General features: G+C 40.1%; 1 protein-coding gene across 6 annotated transcripts in view; it reads left to right on the forward strand.

Moving 5' to 3' along the window:
• The first annotated feature begins 536 nt into the window (after nucleotides 1-536).
• usp2a (ubiquitin specific peptidase 2a) overlaps nucleotides 537-26,767 on the forward strand; it is a 43,061-nt gene continuing 16,830 nt past the window's right edge. For 3 of the 6 annotated variants that reach the window (XM_032506988.1, XM_032507009.1, XM_032507004.1), the window contains exons 1-3: nucleotides 2,186-2,341; nucleotides 3,199-3,349; nucleotides 13,520-14,354. In XM_032506988.1, coding sequence (XP_032362879.1) covers nucleotides 13,575-14,354 — 780 coding nt within the window. In that variant the 5' untranslated portion in view covers nucleotides 2,186-2,341; nucleotides 3,199-3,349; nucleotides 13,520-13,574. Of the gene's footprint in view, nucleotides 792-2,185; nucleotides 2,342-3,198; nucleotides 3,350-13,519; nucleotides 14,355-22,465; nucleotides 22,954-26,767 lie in introns of those variants that run through there. The other 3 variants (XM_032506996.1, XM_032507011.1, XM_032507013.1) reach the window with 3 other exon arrangements.

Here is a 26,767-nt window from a genome sequence, read left to right on the forward strand (position 1 = left end):
TAGAACATCATAAAAATGTAAGCTTTTATTAATGTCTTATAAAAATTAGTGTCCAACAGTTTCTCAATAAATACATGTACACTTATTGGGTGGAGTAACCTAAGCTTTATTTTTGATTTGTTTTTACCACCAGAAAAAAAAAAATGGGTTTGTGTATGAGATTTTAGTCGCAATATAGCTGTAAAACAAATAACTGCACTGTGATGGCAAGTAATAATGACCTTGAACGTTGTTATTTCATGTTAACTATTTTTATTTACTTACTTAAATCCATTCGTACTAATATTGTTCCTATGCTACTTTAAAAAAATAAAATAATAATAATAATAGCAATGCTTTGCCAGGGGTCACTCACAAACCAACAAGTAAGCGTCTTTCCCATAGCCATGAAAGCAGCATTTTTTTCAATGAAAGCATTTTCTGATGTTTACGTTCGTCACCATGGTGACGGTGTAGAAGGCGGGTCGCTGCGTTGGCTGGTGACGCTCACAGAGAGGTATGAACCAATCATAAATTAGCTCCCGCTACCGGACTGACGTCACCCTTAAAGCGAACAGAACCGTTACTTGGTTGCAGAAAGAAACTACAACTGCAAGATGATAGAAGATAAGGCTAAAAACCAGCGTAGTCTTGATTTAAAGCCCACGAGGATGTAGTCTTCAATTCAAAATTATCGGTCAACCGTCACAGCAACTTCAGAAATGGTCTAAAAAGCAACACAAACCTGCCGTAAAGATACATTTGGGGGCGTTTCGCTGCCCGTTTGGATCAGGATGATCTCCAACAGTGAGGTGAGTAAATGCAGTCCAGTAACGTTAACGTTACCTCACAGCTCACACCACCATAACCCTCAGGTGCAATTCTCTAACGCTAATGTATGGGCAGAAACAAGTCGAACTTCTGTTTCCGACCATGTTAGACTGCATTGCTTGCCGAGTATGAAAAACACCATTTAATAAATTTTGGAAGTCACAATAAGCCGCTAAAATAGTCTGCATTAACATATGGCGAAATAACCCAGTATAATTTCAAATGTTCGAAGAGCCTAACTAGTTTCTACATAAACTGCCCTTACGGGGGAAGAGTAACACCTAGCTAAACCGACTCTGAAAGTTCACAATTTAAAGGTCCAAGCTGTATGCGATAGCCACCTATAACCCCCTGCCGTTGTAACACCGCTGTCTTTGCTTCACAGATACGCTAACGTTACTGTTTAACGTTACTTGCGTTAACCAGTCCACGCGGGACGTTCACCGCCGCGGTGACACAGAGAAACTAATCATAGGCTTGTTAATAAACGTTGTATTGACTTTGTACTTCGCTACCTCCTAGTAAAAAGAACTACTGGGAAAACTGAGTTTACGCTAATACTATCTCCTCTCCGCCGCCGCCCCCTTCACTCTGTCAAACCTACCCCGCTCCCATTACCGAGCAACACTCCTACGTGGTTTTCTAACGTTATTAATCACGTGTGGAATAACATTATCCCCATAGGTGTAGTTATTGCAAAATTATTTCAAATACATTGATATTTGCCTTAAACCAGTCTGTTATGCACCATGTAAAAACGGCCACACTGCGGTGCATCGAGTATGGCTCCTGTTCTTGTGTCGTCCCATCTTCTCCTAGTCTCATGAAATGCTATACCCTTCACGGAGACCGTCCACTCTGTCTTTTTCCATTGTCTTACACACACAGCCTACGTCAACTGTTCTGTGCTAGAAAATACTCGATTTAGTAATTTACTGGTGTATGTTTTTCATAGGCCTACATTAAGATTGCAACTATACATGGATGGCCAGAATAAGGGAAGCAAGGTAGAATACTATTTTAATTTGTAAGAAATTACTTGTAGAATATAAGTCATATAAAGCTGAAATTCAGTTAGTACCGTTCAAATTCATGACAATTTTTACTTTGATATGTGACTTGACTGACAGGCAACAAATGACTTATTGCGGCAGTTTGGGGTGTAGGCTATGCAGTAACTTATGCAGTTGCACTTTTACTTGAGGAATGCAGCGGTGCCTGCTGTGGATGAATCATGATCCACTGAAGCTAGCCAATCTGCTGGCTAAAGCAGTGTGGTGGACTTGATGCTTACCCAGCTTGGCTTATAAAACCTTAATGCTAGTCCTTTAAGAGCAAATTGGAATGCCACTGAGTGTTGAGTGACCTGTGGAGGCCATAGGCTTCTGCTATATTTACCGGCTCTGTAACTTGATCTGTGGCATTCTGGATCGCTGTGCTCATGCTATCCTCTCACACTCTGGGGCCACAGCCTCCCAAGTAGCACCTCATTGCTTTCTGTCTATTGGCCTGGCCGCTCAGAACAACAAGGGTGAGCCTCTTAGCATACTAACTTAACTGTCACTCTTCCTCCCTTTTCTTCTATTAGATACCTGGTTGTCTGTTGAATGCATACTGTGTGGGCTGTTTGCTCAGCTGTAGGGTATGTCTTCCCAAGGAGTCGATGATAGAGAACAGGGATAACATTTCAGAAAGTTCTTGACTTGGGGAACAGTGAACAACTCTTCAGGGTAGGGCATTTCAAAAGTTGATATGTGTGAAGTTTGCATTGAAAGTGAAAATGTATAAAGCAGCTGATTCTGATGGCAAAATACGCGCTTTAAAAAAAGTGGTGGAAGAACCACATAATAAGGTTTTACAAGATGGAGTCAACCTGTCAACTTTGTCTTAACCTGAGCTTTATAATTGAGCAACTTTTCTGGATTTGATCATATGAGCTGAAGGATGCATCATCAATCTTTAATGGTTGGACATGAAATCCAGAGAATGTGTTGACCGTTGGCCTGTACTGTCACTTCATGCTGAAAGTGTGTGCTGTAAAGTCACAGTTTTAAATAACAGTTTTCTTAGAGAGACAGCACAAAACAGATCAAGGAGATGTTGATGTTGCTGTCTTTGTAAAGTTAAAGGCCTTTGGGCAATATGATATTTCTCACATACAGCATTTGTAATTTTCCGGCAGGGATTTTCTGTCCCGCTAGTTTGATAGCAGTGCTTGATGTATATGATCTAGTCATACTGTATCTATTTGCCTGTTTCAGTTAATACATATCTAAAAGAAAATCCTCAGTCAACAGAAAAAGATAAAACATTTTAATATTGCTGGTTCACTGTTCTGTCCTCTGTGTTGACTGGTATGTCATGTAATGTCTCTGTGTGTTTCCACAGGAGTAATCAGTGTCACAAAGCCTGTGTGTGTGTGTGTGCGTGCGTGTGTGTGTGTGTGTGTGTGTACACTGAGGGGTAGCAACAGTAGGATGAGCTGCCCAAGAGCCATCACAGCCTGCAGGAACTGACATACATTGCTACAAATACGCAGGTAACTCCTCCACACACACATGCATTTACACAAACACGTGTGTGTAAACAATCAACAAACAAACACACACACACGCACACGCACACTCATCTGTCCCAGTTGACAATGTGAAGTCTTAATTATCCTTAAGTACATGTAGTCTATACTGCATTGCTGTTTTTTTTATGCAAGGGCAGAGTTTTACATCACTATTTACATGATTCAGATGTATCACAGCAGTACTGGCTGGTACCTTTATTAAAGAGAGTCAAAAAGTAAGAAAAAGTTATGTGTTATGTTTTATCAGCTTACAAATGACTCACAGAAATGACTTAACTGGAAAGGTGATGCTGCACGTCAGCTCCTTCTCAGTTTACAGCATTGCTGCCATGTAGACATTTAGACTATGACAATTATAGAGCATTGAAATTGCAGTTTACAGTGCTAAAAGGATTTGATGACGCCAATATCAGTCAGAAAACATTATCGATACGCGCATTTATCAACACATATCCACTGAATTAGTTGGTGACATTAAAGAATGGCTTGTTTATTGCATATGGTCAAAATTAAATGATTAATTGATAATTTAAGAACAATGCACCACAAGGCTGGCGAGTTTCAAGTAAACGCACCGTCTGTGTTGTTTTTCCGACAACAGTAGCCGCAGACTGTTACATCCCGGTGTCGGAATCCTCTACAGGGAAATACAGTCACACTTTACACTTTTTAACGTAAGCTGTCAGCATTTTAACCGTTGTGTTTAATCCAGCGACTAGTTAACGGTATCGTAACGTCCCGTGCAGCGATGCTTCCGTTGCCTGTGATGACGGTTTCTGAGTATCAGAGAGCAGCACAGACATTTAAGTGGCACCAAAATAAGGCACCAAAATCCCTGTTTCTATTCTTTTTGGTAAATACCGGTTGTTTAGGCACCGGTGCCGCATTAGCACCCGATTATGGTTCCCAACACTACATGTTACACTTATATAATACAGTGATGATAGCATATTCAGATATCTAATGAAGACCAGTTTACATAGTGGATTTGGAACAAATCAATAGAAAGCCAGAGTAAACAAATGAGTTTTAAGGTGCTTTTTAAAGATGTGCATTGATTTGGCTTCTCTGAGGAAGTTTAAGGGCCAAAAAGCAACAACAGCAAAAGCACAGTCCCCTGTAGATTTCAGCCTTGACCTTGGAACTGCCAGAATTACTTGCTCTGATGATTTGAAGCTCATCCCAGAGGTCAGAGTGCACAGCAATTCCTTCAAATACAGAGGTGCCTGACCATGTAGTGCCTTGTATGTTGGAAGTCAAATTTTTAAAATCAATAAAGTGACAGGAAGCCAACGGAGAAATCCTGAAACTGGTGTAATGTGTGATCTACATTCAGTTTAGTTTTTGTTAAAAGTCTGTAGACTTCTGGACCAGCTGGAGTTGTTTTTTTAAGCAGGTGAACATAGCATTACAGTAGGAGATGCAAAACGGTGCTGTATCTGGTAGAGTTGACTGATAAATCGGACAGGCCAATATTATCTTATAGTGTAGATTATAATATATCAGTATTGTAACAACAAATTGCAGTGCATAAAAGCCAAAGGCGGTTTGAGATTTAGAAACAACGTCAATGACATAGTTTGTCCTGTCTGATTGTGTGGTTTTTGATTTAGAAGGTTTTATTGGTGATTTTTCATGGTAGAAAGTGCTGCTATACTTTGTCATAGTCAGTCACCGGGCTGCAGTGATGGCCAAAACAAGCAGATGCGGAAGACCCAGAAACACTGACCAATCAGAGCAGATTTTTCTATGTCCTACACACCAGAGACATGTTTTAGGTGACAGGTGACTTACAGGGAGGGTTATCCCTGTCTGTGGAAACCATTAAATATAGTATTGTTTTTTTCAGAAAATCTACATTTTGTACTGGAGGAAGTATATGTTTTTAACAGTAATTATTGTTAGGAAAAGTTCTTAGAATTAAAAGTGAGTGACATCATCATTAAAGGCTTGGTTTGAAATTCTCGAAGCGGCCAGACCCACGTGACACGTTCGTCCAGTCAGCTGCTAGTCAGGGGCGTGGAGCATCAACCATGGATGTATGATGTGGCAGCACCACGCTTCAGTCGTGTCGCAAAAATCGAACTGCACTGTAAGTCACTGTCAGACGCGTAACTATGGGTAAGCAGGGTACGTGGTTGCTTACGGGCCCGGACCAATCAGGGATTCACCAATCAAGATTAGTTCCAAGATAAATTCCAATAAGTACTTTATCAAGCCGTATGAATGTGTGTCCCAGGCCAGGATAGGAAATTAACAATGTAAAGATCAACAAGCCACTGAAAGTGATAGATATGTTTATATTTGAGTCATTCAATTAATTATTATTTTTTCTTTTATCTTAAATCTACCAGCCATTTTCATGTTATACCAACATTTGCAGCATTCTGAGCATTTTTGGTAAGGTTCCTAGGAAATCTCTCAGTTTATCAATTAATAGTAAGCTAATAATTTTATAAATTATAAAAAATTTTATATATAAATTTTATATATAAATTTTATATATATATATATATATATATAGTTTCCTTTTTTTTTAAAAGCTCCCGCAAAATCAGGCATTTTGGGCCGCAACCATTTCAAAAAAAGGCTGCAAAGGGACTTCCCATGTGTTTTTTCATGTGTTATGGTACGCATTCACCAGTTGTTTTTGTTGTTGTGGTGCGTATAGGCTACTCCTGATTTTGTCAGTCATCTCATCTCATATGCTGTGTCTCAATGATTCTATCCTGTCCTATTCATAGTAGCCTACTCGTGGACATTGCGCCATCATCACGTGCTGTAGTGGGGGGGGCCCGCCTTGATAATCCTGCTTAAGGGTCTGGTGTTGGCTCATTATGCCACTGGCCACTGTTGTGTATCTATTGCCTCCCCCAACTCCACTTAGTGGAATGGCAGATATTGGATAAGTGTTTCATTAATAAGGGTATATACTTGTCCAAATTATTAGCTCAATGAATGAAAAATCCTGGCAGTCAGCTGCAGAGACTCGAGCATCAATCACTGTAGCCTGCAGATCAGGTGCTCTCTGAGGTCGCGGCTGCTTTCATGGTCAGATAGTGGTAATGATAAATGCTAATTGGCTGCTTGTAGAAACATGTTTGTATAGTGAACATGTTTGAATATGTAATGACATGTAATAATTTCTTTGTAGCAAAAAATGGAGTTGATTATGAAACAAAAAAAACCCAGTGGAATAAAGTCTGTTTAAGGATGGAAAATAAAGGGTGGCAGAGCTGTTTTAGTCAGAACACCAGAGCTTTGGAATACACTGCTAGAGGGGCTAGGACAATCAAAAGCATTGATAATTAATCTCTTCCTTTACAGAATATTTTGTATCTAGCTGTAATATTTGCATTATACACAGCACTGAACTGACAGTAGACTTGGCTGATGAGAAAATGTAAGTGTTGAATGATATCTTAGCAGTAGCTAGGGAAGACTGGACAAGGTCCAACTATGGCTTGTTAGAATAGCCAAGTAGTCAAGTCTAGTTTTAACACGAAACAACTTGGCACCTAGTTCTAATGGGCAGAAAGGGAGGGCAAATGCGTCAGTGTGGCCCCCAGCAGTCTGTTATCCGCTCACATTTCAGGGTATATTTAGCGGCCTGTAAGAACAAGCCAAGCCAGGCTTTGCTCAGAGGCCCCGTAATAGCCCCCATGTTGATTTCTAAAATTATTCATTATGAAAACCACAGCTATTTTGGTGTATAATGTGGTGATGGTAACAATAGAATGTCCTATGGATTTAAGGCCAAAAACCCATCAGTCAAAGTGAGTTCACATACAGTAAGTACAATTACTGTCATCCTGCATTACTTTACAGATGTACCAACACTGGATTGTATAGTCTGACAAAAGTCGAAAAGGGTTATTTTTAAAGCTATGCCAATTGACTTTCAATGCTTTTAAAGTTATTCATTGATGGTCCTTAAAGATGGCTCTTAAAGTTGCACTTATTCATATTTTTATGTGTAAAAATACCGGGTCATACTCAGTGACCAACCAACTGAGAATGATCACCCAACTTTGCAGTTCTTCAGTTCTACAGTTCTACTTTGAGTGTCTTTTAGTTAATTTTTGGTTTCATTGCCCTCAACATTACTGTTTTGGTTCAGTATCACTCGCAACTGTTTCCAGCTGCAGAAGACAGCTGTTTTCAGTGAAAAAAGCTCTTGGTTGGAGCTTAGCAAATTTGTGTATTTTGCCAGAACTCAGAGTCACTTGCAGCGTTGCATCCAAATAATTTTTCACATTCACACAATCATTTCCACTTGCACACTGTGAGTAGGCACACTTGTACACTGTAGGTTGTGGTAAATGACAGCCGTGCTGCAACAAGCAGGCTGAGACAGTATCTGCCTTATTTACACATTGTAGGCTGAGTGAGTGAAGTAAAAGATGGCACTCCATTCTGTTTATCAGTTGTTGCCTTTTAAGCTTGTGTTTGCTTGTAGAAGTGTGGTCCTCTGTCAGCATGGTAATTTTTGAATTTTCTTTTTGTTGACATTTTTATTTATCAACGATCCCTATGGACCCACCACAGATACTTCAATTTGTGCTGCAGGGTAGTGAAATATTAAGGTATTTGTTGCACCTTCATTTGACTTCATGTGTCTGCTATGCTTGTTTCTATCTTGTTGGAAATGGATGTATCTGACCCAACGTTGAACTCAGTACTCGTCGAAACTACACTGACTCATTTCAGATTCAGCTAACTATTTACTATAGTACATTACTTCTCTACACACTCACTCTCTCACACACACACACACACACACACACACACACACACACACACACACACACAGGCAGACAGACATACATACTCACACTCCAAATCACCAGAGAGCATCCATTCTGTTACATTCATGAAATGTGATCCCGGGGCACCGCGGCCATGGCGTCCTGCGTCATCACACGCACTCTCTTACCACACTTGAGATTGGCTCTGCTTTTTAATAGGCCAGGAGAGGACCTGGGAGGACAATATGTACTGTAAGAGATCTGACTCACTGACTCATTTAAATGATGGATTTTCAACAGAAGCACATTTCAGTAAGATAATAGACACAATAACAATCAACAACAGAATTTACCATCTATCTGTGGCTTTTCTCTCTCTCTCAGCATATCAATGTATACATAAAAAGATATACTGTACATTTCAATACTTTTCTACATAATAGTCATATTTTCAAGAATTTTTAATCAAAGATAGTTGAGATGCAGTTGTATTTAGCTATATATTTTCATGTTAAGCCTTCCACATTTTATAATAGGCACAGGTAGACATCAAGTCTCCATCAAGTATTTTTCTCCTTTTTTGACAGTACTCATTTGTAGTTTCAGATCTTACAATCAAAGGTATTATGTTCTTGCCACATGTTGGCAAGCTGTAAGTTCTGTATTCAATAGGGCAATAGAGCACTGTGGACTTTAAAACCAAAACAATGAGCTAAAAGGTGCTAAAATGTTCAGTTGAGCTGGGGGCAGCAGCAGGGTCAGGCAATATTAAACTACTACAGACAACCCCTTTCACATTACACATGTCATTCTATTCCATTAGTCATTTATTCCATTCTCATAATAAAAATATTGAATAGTCCATCAATGACATCCAGGTGAGCTTTGGTACTGCTGGTGATAGACACTGTAAATGGACAGAGTATTGTGTTGAAAAGTTAAAAACAGTGTGAATTGTTATTTACTAGTTGCTAGTCTTTTGTTAGTTTTTTAGGTCTTTATTTGTCTTTAAATTGCTCTTAAATCCAGTTCCAGGTAATGAAAGTGTGAAACCTGCAAAGTAAGTGAAACTTCATCTCTCCAGCTCTTTGCTAAAGATTGCCAGCAGTCCGCTGCAGCCAGTCACTTCTGTTGACAGCTTTTTAATACAGATTTAGTAGAAGCTTGGCAGACAAAGTACCTCTTTCAAAGTAGTAGAATCTGGTATTTTCACATTGTTATACCCAACTTTTTATTTTCCTCTGACCTCTCCTATTTGATTCTATCTGATCTTGTTTTATAATTCTCCGACAGAAGCACAGAGGCTTACTAGGCAGAGTTTTTTTTAAGTCCTGGTGGTTTTCTAATGGAAGGAAAGGTATACGAAGCAATAGGTGCAGTCACCGGTTTGTAGCTTTAATAGTGTAAGTGTAAATGGGCCTTCTGCTACTTTTAAGTTCTTTATGCGTTGGTAGCAAGCAAACAAATGCAGCTTGTTGCCACGGTAGCTATGGTAACTACTGGTAACACAACCTCAGGGGAGGACGAAAATGCAGAGTAGCCAGAGTGTGTGTGTGTCTCTGTGCTCACGGCTAGCTTATGTCTGTGCGTGCTTTGTTGTTTCCCTGGAGACAAGTGAAATCCATATTGCTACCATCTTATCAATTCTGTGTGTCCGTCCATGTTGTGTGGTGGTGTTACTCCCACGGGTGTGATTTGCTGTTTGCACTTCACTCTCAGCAGCTCGCCCACCAGGCTAGCCCAAGCTTGTTTCACTCAGCTGCCTTGGGTCTTTGCCTGTATGGACACAGCTGTGGGAATACAGAAAGGTACATGCATAAGGCAGTTGTGGTAAGGTTCAACCAAGGCCAAAGTGGTGCAGTTAAGAGTTCAAAGGACATACAGGCTATGCTTATTTGAGGGTTGTCGAGTTCTAAAAAAATCATAAAGTCCCACATAAACACAAGAAAATCACAGACCTTCATTTGATATTAATTTGTCTGTGTTCTTTATGCTTGCTAATTGTTTAATTTGAGACTGTGTTGCTTAGTGAAGAGCCATGTTTATACAGTGGGTCTTACTGACAGTTTTGTCAGAGAAAACACAACTCATGGCAGTATGGGTCATCCAGGATTCTAGTTGTAATTTGACTCACATGATTTTCATCCTTGTGTTTACACAGTGTGAGGAGTCACATAATGAAGGTTTGAGCCAGTGTGATGATAAGGATGTGGTGGTCTTATTTGCAGTGATGAATACATTTTGCAGCAATCAAAGTCAGGTACAAGCTTTGAAAATGCTGCCTGGCTGGTGTTCCCTCTGTGTCCAGGCAGCACATTTCCCGCTCAAATGACCAGAAAATGTCCATTAAAAAAAATCCTCTGGACAGTCTTCTTTAAGGTATTCAACTTAAATTGTGAGCCCAGATTAAAAGCATAGACCGTATACCTTGTATTTGCAGATGTTGCTATTTTTTTGAAATGACATCTGATACAATCCTTTTATTTTATTTTACATATTGACATAAAACAAAATTAAAATGAAAAAACATTTTGATAACATGAATTTCTTTTCAAGATATTGTGAACAATCTTTTGTACTGCTGATTAAAACACCAAATTCTTCTTTTGAAATACATCATCGTTATGCAACTTTTGGGGCCAATGATGCTGGATCCAACTGGTTAGTTCAGTACAAAACCAGGCATATGTAGTGTTGTTAAAAAGGTTAATATCTTAGCAGCTAGTCTGCAACAGGTTGATTCTTTGGTCTTTTAGTATTAACTTTTGGTTATCACACAGCTGAGTTCACAGTTGATTGTCTGTGCTTTTTTTTTAAAGATTTGTTCATTCATGGACTAATTACCTTTATTCATAGAGAGAAGTTTGTTTTGGGGCTTGTATGACAGGTGACTCAAACTATCATAGTTGTTTCGGCGGACGCCTGTTTGTTCCAATTTTCTGTCATCAGTAACTGACAAGCGTGGTGAGGGAGAGTGATTCCAGATCCTAAAACTATGGGTGATGTCAGAGACGCAGTGTCCATGTTTTACTGTTGCCATCTGCATTACAGAACCAAAATAACCCTTCAAACACCACTGCTGCCTAATTATAGAAACAAACCTTAAACATAGATCTACCAAGCCTGCCTTTATCTAGCTGACTCAAAGCAAGGCGGTTTATTGGTCCCGTTAGCCTGGCTGGCTTAGCAGTACTCAACAAAATATCCACAGCCGCTTGGCCTGCGTCTGTGTGTTTTGGCTAGCAGTGTGTTGGCCTGTCTCCAGCATGCTGCCGGTCTACTTACTTCAGATCCATATGCTGAATTATTGAAGAACCTGTGCCCACAGAGCGAGAGGGAGGCAAAGGGAGAAAGCGATAGAGACCCTGAAGGAGGGAAAATTACACAGAGAAGAATTAGGTGCCATCGGAAGAGAAGGCAAGGTGCCAGGGAGGAAGAGAGAAAGCTGGAGAGGATAGGGAGCAGTATGAAAGGGAGGGAAGAGAGGTGAGAGACAGATTAAAGAAATAGGAGCCTCTCTCACTAAACTCAACGCGGATCAGCAACACCAGATACTTTTATTTATTCAGATCCCGGGTGCCGTGCATGTGAACAAGAGCTTCTCTCTGCCGCGGCTGCCACAGAAACACACTGTGCTTGCTGCCTGACTTTACCTCCAACAGCCCGTCGGACTCTCCCGTTATAGCCGTGGGAGGCACACACTACACCGAGAGAGGGAGGAGGGGTGGGCTGGTGCCTTGCTGCAAGAGAAGGGAATTTGCAATTTGAGATGTCAAAATAGTCAGGAGAGATTCTATTCCATATTTATTTATTCATCTTTATGTATTTCAAAAGGAGGTTGAAGTTAGTAGGAGAAGGGGGGTCCCTGTGTTTTTCTTTTTAACTGAGTGGGATTTAAGGCTCAGTAGAATATGCTGTGCCTTCTTTGAGCCTAAATAGTGTATCAGCAAACACACTAGCTAGTGCTAATTGTGTCACTACAGATCTGACTCTACTGCGTTGAATCTCATGCTCCTTAGAGTGTCATGATGTGGGCTCATGGTATAGTGCCTCTATGTAACCAGCCACGTACTGTAAAAGCCTGATAGGCAGCATATATAATACTGAAGGTCGTTAGATAAACATATAGCCATTGCACCCTAATGTACAGTATTTCCATTTGATCTGTTCCAGTTTAGAGGAAACACATTCTTTAATGGGACCATTTTACATTCAATCAAAGTTGATTTTTTTAGGCACAGGTAGTACATTCTGAGGGTGTAAAAAACAGTAAATAATGTGTGGCTCTGGAGGACTTAGAACATACTGTACATAACTGAAGTGTAAAAAATGCCCAAACACAAATGTGAAGTGAAAAAGAGAAAGAAAGTTTAATTGGAATTGTTACACTTGGGCACAGTTACCATTTGGGACATGCTGCTTCTGTAGTGGGGCCAGCAACTTCTCTTTGGGGCTGGAAGCAACAGTAGCTCATTTTAACAAACTACACTTCTTTAACAAGAAACCTGCATCAAAAACTGGGTTAGCAAGTGCATGTGGGAACGTGCACTGCTTTCTGGTAAAATTATAGTATTTGTGGCATTGAAGTTTAAAAAAACATTCTATCATCTATGTGGGCTAATGCATTGAAGACATTTCAGATGCATTTGTGCTTATTACTGCATTATGCACTATACAGAAATCATATACACTTTGACAGTGATGGCAGTTAAAGGAGAAAAATGTTCACTCTGATGGATAATTTAAATCATGGAAGTTGCAAGTTGTTGTAAATTTATATAAATAATGTAGTGCACGGAAGCTAATGGTTGCCTGAAAGTCAGGAAAAATGCATTTACACATCTACAACACTATAGCGAGCATTGATAATGGGTTGCAGTAATGTCAAGGAAATGCGATTTGTAGTAAATGGGTTAAAGCATGAACAAATGCTGATGTAGTGGATAGCATCTTCATGCCAATCAAGCATCTCCCTTGATAAGGAGATGTGTGTTAGGCGGAGTCTTCAGTGTCTGTTCCAGGCAAGAAAAAACACACACAAACAAAAGCAAAACACCACACTATATACAACAAAAATAAGAAAACACTAGCTGCCTTGCTACACTTTGTGACAATATTATCCTATATAATCCTAATAACAGGATAAGGAGTATCAGTGTCGGTCAGTGTTTGGTATTTGGTTATGTGTCACACAGTAAGGATAGCATCACTATAGATTTTTTCAGTTTTCATGATATTATGCCCAAAAGGTGGATGTGTTATAGTCAGTGATGCTCTTTAAAACCAGATTAATGCTTAGTCAAGCAAGGATAAATGTTCCTGTAGTGCAAGTATTGATTGTTGCTGATGAACTAATACTCTTGTCTCTTTGCTGTTGTTGCAGTCAATGCAGTATTTCAGAGGCTCTCCCTCCCTGTGGCTGAGAAACCAGCAGCAGCATGTCCCGCGTCTCCTCCACCGCCAAGCGCTACTCTGGCCCCTCCTACCCCAGCCACTACAGCTCCTACAGCTCCTCCCTGACCCCAGGCCATAGCTCCTACAGCGAGCGGGACAGGCTGTCCTCCTACAAGTCCCCCACCTCCACCTCTTCTTCAGGGTACTCCTCCTCTAGTTATCTGAGCAGTTCTGCTGCTCGCAGCCGCAACTACAGCACCGCCTCAGACCCCGACCGCGACCGGGGTCGAACCATCCCACGCACTGACATCCTCGGAAGCAGCAGCATCAGCAGCCGTCGGAGCGAGAGCCTCAGCAGAACCCCTGTCAAGAGCTATGGAGGGTTGGGGCTGAGTGGAGGATCGACCTATACCGGCTACAGTTCCTACTCTTCTTCCTCGGCCGAGTCCAGCTACCTCTCCTCTTCACCGGTGGCCTCCAGTATCTTGCTCAACCGACGAAAATCTGCATCCCAGAGTGACTTATGCAGGGATCTCGCCTCTCTGGGCCTCAGTGATGCCTCCTCCTCTCCCTCCACCTCGTCTTCTTCCACCAGTGCCCTGCGGAGCTACCGCAGTCGGGCCAGCGATGTGGCCAACTCATATGGCACTAGCTCCCGCCCGAGCTACTCCGGCCTGTCACGGAGCTCTACTCAGGAGGCCCTGTCACGGAGCTCCACCCAGGAGGCCTTCAGCAGCAGCAGCAGCAGCAGCAGAGCATTCAGCTCTTCCACATGGGAGCCGAGCAGTAACAGGCTGTCTGACTCCCCCACCAGGGACTCCATGGTAAGAAAATGTCCCTCTGTTATGTCCCTTCTATTCTGTACTGGCTTGGTTTGCTTTCATTGGGGGTACACTGCTCCTTAGGTGATCGATATCAAGGGGCTGAGTATAGCTGCAGTCGTCACCACAGAGGCACACTGGTTTAAATTCTTTGGTTTCACACACATGGTAAAGCCCCACAATGCTGTGTGGCTTCTAAGAATACTGACTTTTACCAAATGGGGGCACTATTGTTCAAATTTATTTCAATGCACTTGAAGTTTACAATTATATACTAGACGTGTTATACTCTCATGCCTCTAACATGTTCCTTGGTCAATTGTTTGAGCTATTTAGTAAATTACAGGTACAATAACTCTTATTACATTATAGTAGTTTCCTGGCTATGTGACAAACAAGCATGGGTACCGGACCCCTTCTTACCCAACCATTAGATAGTTTACACCTCTCAGAACGAGCTGCTTGGCTATGATGGGCTGATTCTGCACACCACTAGCCTCATCTCTAAGCTCAGTGTTAATGACCCAAGCTTTCTCTATGCAGTTCAGAAAGCACAACTGACCCACTTTGTCTCAGGATTAATCCCGATAACCGCTTAAATAATGGGAGGAGGGTGGGGAGAGTGCAGGAGGGGAAGAGTAGATGGTAGGAAGGATGAAGAGTGAAAAAGACATACAAGTTTTCCTTTAAAGTGCTTTTCAGTGCACTTCAGGTAATTCTAAGCATGAATAAACTCTCTTGAAATATAATATCAGACATTTACTATACATACATACTACATACATACATACTATACATATAATGGGGCATAAAAAAGTTTCCATTCAAAGCACATTCTGTTGCAAATGATGTTTATTACATTATACTCTTATTGTTTACTATTTGTTAATCAACTTAACTTTTAATGTACTCCTAATGCATCAGAATGCCTTATTAGTACAATCAATGTAAATTGAATATCCTTGGGTTTTGGACTGTAAGTGGGACAAATTAAACATTTAAAGATGTCACCTTTGGCTCTGAGAAAAATAAACAAAACATATAATTAGTTATTTAAAAAATAAATCTGAATTGATTAAAAATTATTGTCGGTTGCAGCCCTAAATAACCACATCGAAGATTAGCCACTGAAAATGTACCAATAAATTTAGCACTTTTCTTACATAATTTCAACAGAAGCCAAACTCTAAACTTATTCTGATTTTGGCTGATTAGACGTCTGCTCAGGTTGAAAGTGTGCGGCGCTATATTGGAAATAATGTGATGTACTGTACGACACGTGCACTAATTAGACTGTCTATACACATAGTCTTGAGACGAGGTTTAATCAGCCAGTAAAAAAGAGTAATTAAAATTGCCTATGTGGGTTTACAAAGGGCCTTTAAAATAAACAGCCATCTGAAAATGTTGCATTAGTACAACAATTATTTTTAATACTATGTACTAGTGTTGATAATATGTCCTCATACAGTGTGTTGTTACTATTATGACAAACTGTACATAGACTTGCTGTATGCACTTGAATGACTCTAGCATATGGAATAAGGAAGGTTTAACACTATTAATAGTAATGGTCTTGTAGTGGGGCTGCACGCTGTCATGAGGTATACTTGAACAAATAAAACCAGCTGTATCTTCCCTAATCAGTTAGGTGCTCCTCTTTAGCTCATTCAAGTCTCCATTCGGAAATAGACGAATATTACCTTACACAGCCTGCACATTACACATTATTTGGCTCTCCTAGTGAAGGGTCAGAATCACTTTAGACTACCAAGGCAGGTTGTACTAAACTAAAATATAAACACAGGATAAGATATTCTCTGTTAGGTGCAAAAATGATACTTTTATAGTGTTCTATGAGCCTGTGGCTCAAAACTATGAAACACAAATAGTCAGTTTGCCTCTTAACCATGGACCATGAGCTAAACTCCATGTTATGGTCCATGTACTACACTTTTATTCTCATTTACAGTAACCCATCAAGTAATCAACACCTACTGTATCCATCATGCACGGACTGAGAAGTACTGGATGTCACCAGCTGGGCTATTTGTACTGTTAATTATCCCAGGCCTCTTTTACTTCAGGCACATTTAATCACCTTCCTCCCCCGGGGCAGGGCATCTGCACTGATAATGATTTTAGAGCCCAGTCTGTTGAAACCAGCCTTAGTGAGGGTCCTGAGTTTGTGAGTTATGTTTACATAATGTTATTACATGGCTTGGTTGAATGCTTGATTCTGATTGGTCAATCCCAGCATTCTGCTGTCTGCTATTTCTGTGTAACAGACCTTTGCCGATTATAACAGACTGTTGCCATGGACGAAGTTCTGATCATAGACTGGCGTACCATTTTTAAATCAATAAAAGCATATTGAAATCAATACTTGTGCTCAAATATGTGGCTCATACCGCTGATCAGCGGATGTCAAAGGGAGGGAGAGGGTGGAGAAAACAGAGCTAATGGCAACAGTCCAAAACGAACATTAGTTAGCTATGCTCATCACCACATCCTATTTCAACTGTAATTATTATTTGTCATTATTTTAGACAGTTTATACTGAAAAATGAGTGGATTAATCACAACAAATTAGTCAACAGTTATCTATAGATTTCTTAATATCATTAACTGCCTGATATGCATTTGATTGTATGGATATACAGTATGATGGTCCAGCACATACACTCATTCATAAAGCTCTCAGTCAGCATATTAGGTCATCCATCAACACAGCCGTGTTGTGGTGGTGCTTATTATTAGGGATGCAACTATAAATTATTTTCCTTATTAAATGTATATTATTATTTTCTTGGTCAACGGATTCATCATTTTGTCTATAGAATGCCAGCAAATAGCAATGCAAGTTCACATGGCCCAATATTTTTGTTTTATCCGACCAACAGTCCTAAAGCAAGATTTTCATTTTAATATCATAGAAGACAAAATCATATTCACATTTGACCAACTGAAACCAGATAATTTTCACCATTTTACTTTCAAAAATGACTTAAAAAGGGTGGTGAACAGTGAATTAGCCTACAGTAATCAATAGAGTTGTGAGGTGGCCTGAGTGAGCAGTGTTTAAACACGTTACCACGTTACTTGTGGCTTTTTCCCGCCCTTCTGCTATACATTATTGTGTCACAGATGATGGAATAATGACATAGATGTGAAAAAAACTCAACTAAAATAATCACAACAAATTAGTCAACAGTTATCTATAGATCTACAGTCTATCTACAGTTATCTAATGTGATCTGCACTGGGGATTCAGTTTCTACTACATACAGTTGCAATTATTATATAGCTCAACCCAAACTCTACACTGTTTGGTGTTAAATGATTAAAGAACAAACTTGTGGTTGCTTATAGTCTCCTGAAATAGATTTGGTAAAACAAAATAAATCCAGTTATGATCATTTCTCAGAAACTTACAACACAAAAACAACACAAAAATAGCAGCTGCTGGTGCCTCATGGTCCTGTTCATAATGTGCCATGTCTATGATTAAGGCAAGCTGGTAAACAGGACTACAGTTCTTGTTTTCCCTGTTTCTCATGCATGATTTTCAAATCAGACACGTACAGGGAAAAACACATTTCTATGGCTTTACTAGGTATAAGTTTTAGATTTACCGTGAGAGCCTTGTAACCATGTAGTCTTATTCATCACCTGGTTCTCTTGGGCTCCTTTCAAGCATCTCATGCATTTCTTTGAATCCGTCAGACCTTTTTTAAATGAAGTAACTTCTGGTAGCTGTCTTGTATTAGCAGCTTTCGACTGGTGTAGCTCACAGGTGATAGACTCTGACAAGACACTTTATAAAGGCAGATAACAATACACAAGCCTTTTACATAACTGGTGGGTTAGCTTGTGAGTTTGGCTAGCTGACGCTTAAAGTTATTAGTACTAGTGCAGTGTCCGTTCAAAACGTGCCTGTTTGGAATTGGCCGATTGGCTTTCTCCAGAACCGCTCATCCAAACAACTTCCCACTCGACACTGTGCTTTCTTGGGTCCTGAGCGTTACACCTGCCGTGAGGTAGTTGCGCCCCCAAGCAATGCTAGGGTAAATATGTGTATATGTGCATTGACTTATTACAACATTACAGGTTTATTCACGTTCAGTTCTACCTGTCAACCTTCCGTTCACACGTTTGCTCCTTGGCTCTTGCAAACAAAAAGTCACAGTAAGGTCAAGGTGGCATGACTGAGTCAAAGCTGATTTCCCCCCCAAGTTGTTCTGCTCAGACTCTGTGTCTAGACTTACTGTTGAGTCAACAATATTTTTAGACTTCTCTTCTAAATATTTTCAGACTGTCCCACTGTCGGTTTGCCACCTTGGTCAGACAGTTTATGGTTTAAAAAAAAAAATCTGAGACGTGGAACTTGTTCTTTTGCAAATAAGGGCCAGTAGTTTAGTAGCACAGTTTTGTAAGCTGTTATTATGAGTTTGCTTGATAAGGTTTGTGGCTCAGTATTTGGCATGTCTATCAGGACAGCCATTTTAACAGTACACCAAAGCTGTTAACTGTCAATAGATACTGTATCTAATATTCAATGGATGCACCAGTATCAATATTGGGATTTTGACCTTAAATCAAAACAAAGCATCCTTATATTCTCTATAGTCTATACTATCAGTATTACAAAAGTTTTCAAAAACAGAGCAATAGTACCTTTGAAGTTATATATCATCCATTTTCTAGCTGCTTATCCAGGTCAGGGTCATGGTGGCAGCAGGGTGTGCAGCAGCTCAGATGTCCTTTTTGACTTCCCTTCATTTTTCTAGAGGTCCCAAAACACTTCTATGCCACCTAGTAAAACAACATTTACTATCTGGTGGTTTGTGATTGGTGGACCTTTATAATCAGCTGTCCAAATCACAAGTAATTTCTCTGATGCAGTGGCTAGACCCTAAGTTTCTCATCACCACAGTCTGATACAGTGGTTGCATTACTGCAGGTGAAGCCCAAGAGACGTGGAGCAAAGATACTTTGAGATGAAAGGTACGGGTGCCAGTGCTCTAAAAATAACCGGAAGTTAGTTAGGGGGTGGCAGTGTTGTCTCAATTCTGTCCAATGGGGGGGGGCACAGTGGATTTAGACCCACACATCTTAATTATAAGCAGAGCAGCAACTGTAGCCAACTTCAAACATCCGAAGGCTGCAGCCCCTTTTATTGGGACTTATGTGATATCCAGTTCTACGGTTACTGTACAGAAGACTTCCTTCTGTTCTGGAACAGTGACACGGAAGGCTTCATTCTGTTCTGGAACTCTCCTGCATAATCTCCTAAACTCTCCCACATACCAATGATGCAATGTCAGCATTCCACATCAGTGTTAGCAAGTAAAAGGAAGATATGCATGTTGTAAGCTTGTAGGATTGTAGAATAAGGGCTCAGGCCTTTCATAAACATGAAATTGTTTTAATTGCCCCTTCAAAAAAATATGTTGTACTACCTAGTGTAGTGTAGAGTGTGTCGGTCTAATGTGCTTAGTTTAGCTTAGGCAATAGAGCAGCTTTCCCTAAGATAATTGTACTCTGACTTCTCCTAGAAAACATTGCTCAGAGACTGCTTTTGTCCCATTTTTATACCAATATGCTTAGCTTTTTGCATCAGATATCACAATACAAACATTTACCCTTTACCCCGGTCTCTCACGTTGTAGTTTTTTACCTCGAGGATTTAGATATTCACACACACACACACACACACACACACACACACACAGAGCCCAGTGATGGAATGTGCGCCATGGCTATTTGTTGTGTACACACGCTTGAGCCTGGTTCGTGAGATTGCTGCTGGGGACCTGTTGCACTTGTTTCACTTTACACTGTAAACCCACTGTGCATTTAAATCCTTTTTCTGAGTAAAAGAAATGCATGTTGCGTTGACATGGTCAGTATCTGAAAATTTAAGGTAGCAAAGGGTTGACTTTCATGAAAAGATAGCAGGGTTGAAACACTATAAGATTCCCCTGTTTGGTATTTTGATGACCATGAACCAGACTGCCTGTGAGTGGGAGGTGAGGCACAGGACATTCTGTTGTCTTTCTCAATGATCAGCTCCATCAGTCAGGAAATAGCTAAAACACCCAGCGTTAAATTAGACCATTTGTCATCAAGACCTTTAACAGTCATCCGGTGTTTGTCAGGTGGAATGTCCCAAATGTCAAAAAATAAGTTTCATTAAATAAAACAGATGCAAGAGCACATTGGATGGATTCAATCATACTTTTGTGTTTCATTTGACCATAGTCATTAAATTATAAAAGCTTGATGCAACACCTGAATGTTTTCCAAATTTTAACTTTAGGGCTCTCTAGTAATCAACAAGATGTATTCTTGCTAAAGAAAAAAGAGCTAAGAGTAAAACCTGTTTTTAATAGTGTGCTAGCATTCTTTTAAGTCTCCTTAAATTGTTCCATATTTCTTATTACTCATTACGGAGTAAACCATTGGAACGTTATTAGATACTTAGCCTTAAAGCTGCTCTCTGCAGTATTTTATATTAACATTGGATCAAGTGACAAACAATTATCACATGACTCATAAGTTCCCCCCAGCTTTACGGCGCTTTTCAGTGTCTTTCAGCACATTCCTTGGTTTTCCAGCCTGCAGCCGTGTTTTCTGTGACTATGTCTGACGACCCCAGCATTAGCTTAGCCTAGCAAAGATCCTGCAGGTAACTGCTTCCAACTAGCCTACTGCTCCCAACAATAAGTGACAAAATAACGCCAACATGTTCCTATTTACATGTTGTGATTTGTATAGTCACAGGGTGTACAAATAACAAGGTCACATGAGACACAGCCATATTCTAACCGCATACTAACTAGGAACTATATTCTCAGAAAGGCGAAGCACTGCTACTTCTGCTACTTGGGCTTAGCGATTAGCGCAATACTGAAAAGCACAGTTACTTCCGTCAACAAAAACAATGTGAACAGCTAGCTAGTAGCGAACAAGACTGGTGATCATGGCTGACTTTGAGGAATTGTCAGAGGATTTTTACTTTTAGTATCTAGTAATTGCCCTTTAAGACCTCATAAGGGGGTAAGATTCTAGATTGGTCCGTCTGAGCTTTAATTTTCTCAAAGGCAGAGCAGGATACCCAGGGCTCGGTTTACACCTATCACCATTTCTAGACACTAGGAAACCATAGGCAGGCTGGGGGAACGAATGTTAAAAAACCTCATGAAGTGACACTTTTTCGCCATGGGACCTTTTAATATTTTGGTTTAGTTTCACCGCTCTCATCAGCAGCAGCAGGCAGCTGTTTTCAGCCATTAAAACTCTACCTACAATTTCTAATTGAAATGTATGGTTGTTTACTATTAATATGATTATGTGTCAACTGTTGCACAGTATGTAATTGATCTGAGCTTTACTTGGCATTACTAGTAAAGACCTTTCTAGTCACTAGTGAAAAGGTGACAACAATATATTCTTGTTAAGGGGCTTGCTCAAGGGCACCTCAGTTGTGTTAATGAGTGAAGGGCAAGTGCTGCTCTTTCACTTTCCCCACCAGATTCAATCCTGTCGGTCTGGGGATTGGACCGACAACCTCACAGTTTTTGGGTGATTTTGATTTTTGTTTTCCCAGATACCCTACATGGAGGATATATTTAAGTGTAAATCTCTTCATTTTGTGTTGACAAACTGCCTACACTACTGATTAATATTGTGTGTCATATTATTGTATAGTATTATTTGTGTTGCTGGTGAATCATTTGCTGAACCTCATTAAAGACTCCTTTGAATTTTAGAACCACTGGATCAGATTGCAGTAACCACAGCCAGATGTTGTCACATTTATACATAGTGTAGCTATTATCATGCTGCTGGCATATAAGCAATGGCTAAGACGATAGAGGTTAGTTTTCTGTCATGATCCTTATAGAGATGAGTAGTCTCCTTGGACCACAGCATTAGTCCTTAAGGTTGTTACATCAGCGTGAAGGATGAACCGTGACGTAGACAGCCCGGCTGTGGGCGGTCGATGACGTATGTTGTAGGCTGACTTTTACCCGAGCCAAAAAAGGGCGGACCTCCAGTCCTGTAAAACGGAATCGGAACACAATATGTATTTATGGCCATTTACAGACCTACTCTAGAGTTGCGTACAGTAGACTGACACAGCAGTCAGTGGCTCTTGTGTTTACCCGAGCTTAATTGCTCTTTATGTGGCTATAATAGCATAGCATACTGTAAGAAAAATAATTAAAAAGGAACGCCACGGGTCGTATTTTCCGGCGTGATGTGTGAGGTTGGTGCCGTTATATATGAATGAATCGGAAACGGAGAGAAACGTCTAATTTGCCTTCCTGCAACAGAAAACGGCTAAACACAACCACCAAAGAGCAGGAGGGCTCAGAAAACCTTCGCTGTCGTCTGAATTACTCGCACTAGTCGTCGACTCCTTTCCTCCGCCAGCATGCCGAGCATGCGACAGTCATACACGGTGACCGTACCTGAGGAGCCGCCGGCCGCTCCTTTCCCGTTTCTGAAGCAGGAGATGCGGAGAAAAGGCAGCATGTCTGGCTCAATGCTGGTGTCAACTTTCGTAGGGCTTCTCATAAACCAAGCCGCCAAGGTAAGAGATAGTGCCCACTACGTCCCGTTACCTCTGCTTCGAAGAGAACGCACCAAAGACCATTCAAAAATCAGGCAAATTCCTGTTTATGTCGGATTATTTCTTTCTTGACAGGGCTGTACGACTTGTAAAACGCTAGTTAATATGCATTGTGAATTGTTTTGTTTTTTACTACGAATTGAGGCATAGGCTGTATAATTCAGCCTACCAAAATAGCAGTTTTTTTAATAATACATATATTGTCATGTGCGGAGGTAAGCCGCTTTTTTAAACCGCTGTACTCTGATGTGCCAGGATCAGTGGGCCTGTACTGGCAAGTCACTGGTTATGTAACAACCGTTTAATCCCCCTCACACACCACAGCTGCTATACTATAGCCTACTGCTCTTATGGATCTCAGTGTAGGTCTTATGGAAATAAAATAAATAACCTATTCTGACAGGGCTTTCTTTATGCACTGGAATAGCATCTTTGCCTCTGACTATTATGGACACAGCCACATATAAACACATATACTGAGTGCACATATTGAAAACCATTGGTGAATAATTGGTAATTTAATTGGTGAGTTTAGCCTCAAGACAAAGGAATTATGGCAATATTTGTTTTTAGTTTGAAAGTTGCTTTCTATGTTTTGTGCTGATTTAAATTGTTGTACATTTTGTACTTTTCCAGTTCAAATATCTCCACAGGTTCCCTGTGTTAAATTATTGTCATAGAAAAGTCCTTTTAAACTAAATTTGATAAATGCAGGATATTAAAATTGAATGCTGAGTTAAGTCGTCCCACACTGGAATGCTATCTGTAATTAAAAGTCAAAAATAAACAACATAAAATATACACTACACAAAGGAGATGATCAGAAGTGTACAACAGTGATTTGACAATCTCATAAAACCATACCAATATCTTGGCCTAAACTGTGTACTGACAGGTTGGAAACGGGTCAAGTGGTTAGAATGTAGACCTACTAACAATATATGCATTCTGGGTCTTATAGCTGTCATTGCTGTCCACACCTTGTGCTGATGGAGGTTTAAAATTACACATCCATTGCTGACTAAAGTGAGATTTAAAAGCCTACCGTAGCAATTGTCCTACTATGATAAGAAGAAGAGGGATGACGTTCGTGATCACCAGAGTCTTGCTGCTTGCTGTGTGTGTGTGTGTGTGTGTGTGTGTGTGTGTGTGTGTGTGTGTGTGTGTGTGTGTGTGTGTGTGTGTGTGTGTGTGTGTGTGTGTGTGTGTGTGTGTGTGTGTGTGTGTGTGTGTGTGTGATGTTTGGAGCAGAGCTGCTGTGTGCCAGTTTCTGTTATGTAATGAGAAATCACATTAAAATACATTTTAGTGCTGGCACGCTTTCTGTTTTGTTGTCACTGTCCACCTGCTCCTCTTGTACCATCCTTCTTCTTTCTCTCTTACTCATCATCTACCCTCTACTTCTCCCTCCCTGCAGACCACTTCATGCATGGCAAATGACACGTTGTAGTGTTAGCATGAGTTTACATTAGAGTGTGTGTGGTTATCTGTGATTATGCAAATGTTTCTGCACAGCTGGCTTACAGCACACACCAGCACTGACAGCTGCAAGGTTAAAGGTTACTTTCTAACTGCTCCTCTGCAATGGCTCTGTAGTATTACAGCTAATGATCAAAGAAAATCTGGTTTTTCACCATCATAATAATCAATTAATCATTTAATTCAGTTATAAAAAGTTTCACACACACACTGTTGACTAAAGGATTTATGGATATGGTTGGAAGTAATATTACAAGTTTATCTGAAAATATATTTTTTCAATTACAACATATTCTATGTTATGGTGAATTTATACTTATTTACACTAAAACATTGTATTAAATCAACATTCATTGCAATGAACTGTGGTACACTGTCATGCTTTAAATTAAACAAAATAATCACACATAGATTGATATGAAGAATAATCCTTAAAGGGATAGTTTGAGTATTTTGAAGTAGGGTTATATGAGGTGCTTATAGGGGCGGCTGTGCCTCAGTGGTAGAGCGGTTGCCTGCCAATCGGAAGGTTGGGGGTTCAATCCCTGACCCTGCAGCCCCATGTCGAAGTGTCCTTGGGCAAGACACTGAACCCCGATGCTGTGCATCGGACTGTGAATGTGTATGTGTGTGAGTGTTTATTTGATGAGCAGGTGGCACCTTGTACGGCAGTCTCGGCTCAAGGTGTGTGATTGGTGAATGTTTCCTGTATGATGTTAAAGTGCTTTGAGTAGTCGTTAAAACTAGCTATCTAAATACAGCACATTTACTTATCCCTAATCAGTATATTACTTACAGTAGATGCCGGTCGACATGCTTCCAGTCAGGAGAAGCAGGCACAAAAGTTAAACAATGTACTGCAGCAAAATGTATTTTATCCACCTAAAAAAACAATCAACAGTGGCTTAAGTGTACGCTATATTCTATATATTTACGCTATATATATTTACGCTATATATATATATATATATATATATATATATATACGGTTATGTCGTTTGTGTGATTGTGTGACTTTGGTTTTTAAAGGGTTAGCTTGAATTAAACAAAGTCACACAATAACACAAACTTACTTACTGAGTGTACTGCTAGTAAAAAAGAAATGTCTCAAAGGAGTCTCGGGGCTTTACAGAGAGAGAGAAATAAGTACCTCATACAACCCCACTTGAAAATATCTGTACTATCCCTTTAACTTAAAAGTTAAAAACACCTATTATATATCCTACCAATGGCAGATAGACCTCACAACTCCCTCATTAAGATTTACTGGTCAAAACATTTTTCTAAGAAATATTTTTTACTTATTACTTATTTATGTTCAGACTTAATTTACTATGTGCTCATTCACTTATGTTCACTTTTGTTTGTAATATGTTACTATAAGCAAGCCATTCAAATGTCAGAGATGTAGTGCTTTGCTTATACATTATTCATACCAAAGACAAATATTACTAGCAAGAGTCTGATATTACTAGCAAGAGTCTGAGTGTACCACACTGGCATTAACTTCAGTGGGAGTAACTTGGCAGTAGATCTTTCATATGAGGGTATCGTGTGTGGTATTTATACCGCGTGCAATTCTGAGGTGTTGGCCATTTGTTGCACATTAGTGTTTGGTACATTGTCAGTCTACATGTCAATGCATATGGTGTGATCCTCCAGTGTAGTGTGCTGTGAAAAGACAGGCCTAGAGGCCCAGGCTTCAGTGTAATGTTAACACAAGTCTGTGAGTTAGTAGTTAACTTTGCTACCATTGAGGGTGAATTATTTTCCTGCATACCAGTAAAGATGTGTGAAGATGAACATAGCTGTTACATAAGAAGCCAATGCATTGCTTTATGGTCACATTGCTCTCTAGCGGTTATCTAAACAATGTTGGATTTTAGTGTGATACCCATGGTGTGTGAAGAAGTGTGTCTTCTCACAGTCGTTGATCCAAATAAATGCAACCAGGGGGCCAGTGCTTTGGATCATATGTTGCATTTATTTGTATTTCTCAGAAAGACAGTTCTTCTAAGTCAGAGGATCTCACTGTTTACTTGTTTGCATGTAGTGTGTGTGAGCGAGTTTCAAAGTTTAGCTGTGGCGTCACCGGACACTGGCTCAACAAGCTCCGATGACTGATTTTGTCTCTGTGTGCTTTTAAGAAGGGAAAAATAGATTGTCTCTGTATTTCCCTATCAAGTGCCAACATTGTAGTGTGTGGACACATAAACACACAAACAAGCGTGTGAGCAAAAAGTGTCACTTCTGCTCACACTGTGCTCTAACACGACAGTAGCAGAAGAGGTAACTC

Source organism: Etheostoma spectabile, chromosome 3, assembly GCF_008692095.1.
Source record: "Etheostoma spectabile isolate EspeVRDwgs_2016 chromosome 3, UIUC_Espe_1.0, whole genome shotgun sequence".
Taxonomy (NCBI): domain Eukaryota; kingdom Metazoa; phylum Chordata; class Actinopteri; order Perciformes; family Percidae; genus Etheostoma; species Etheostoma spectabile.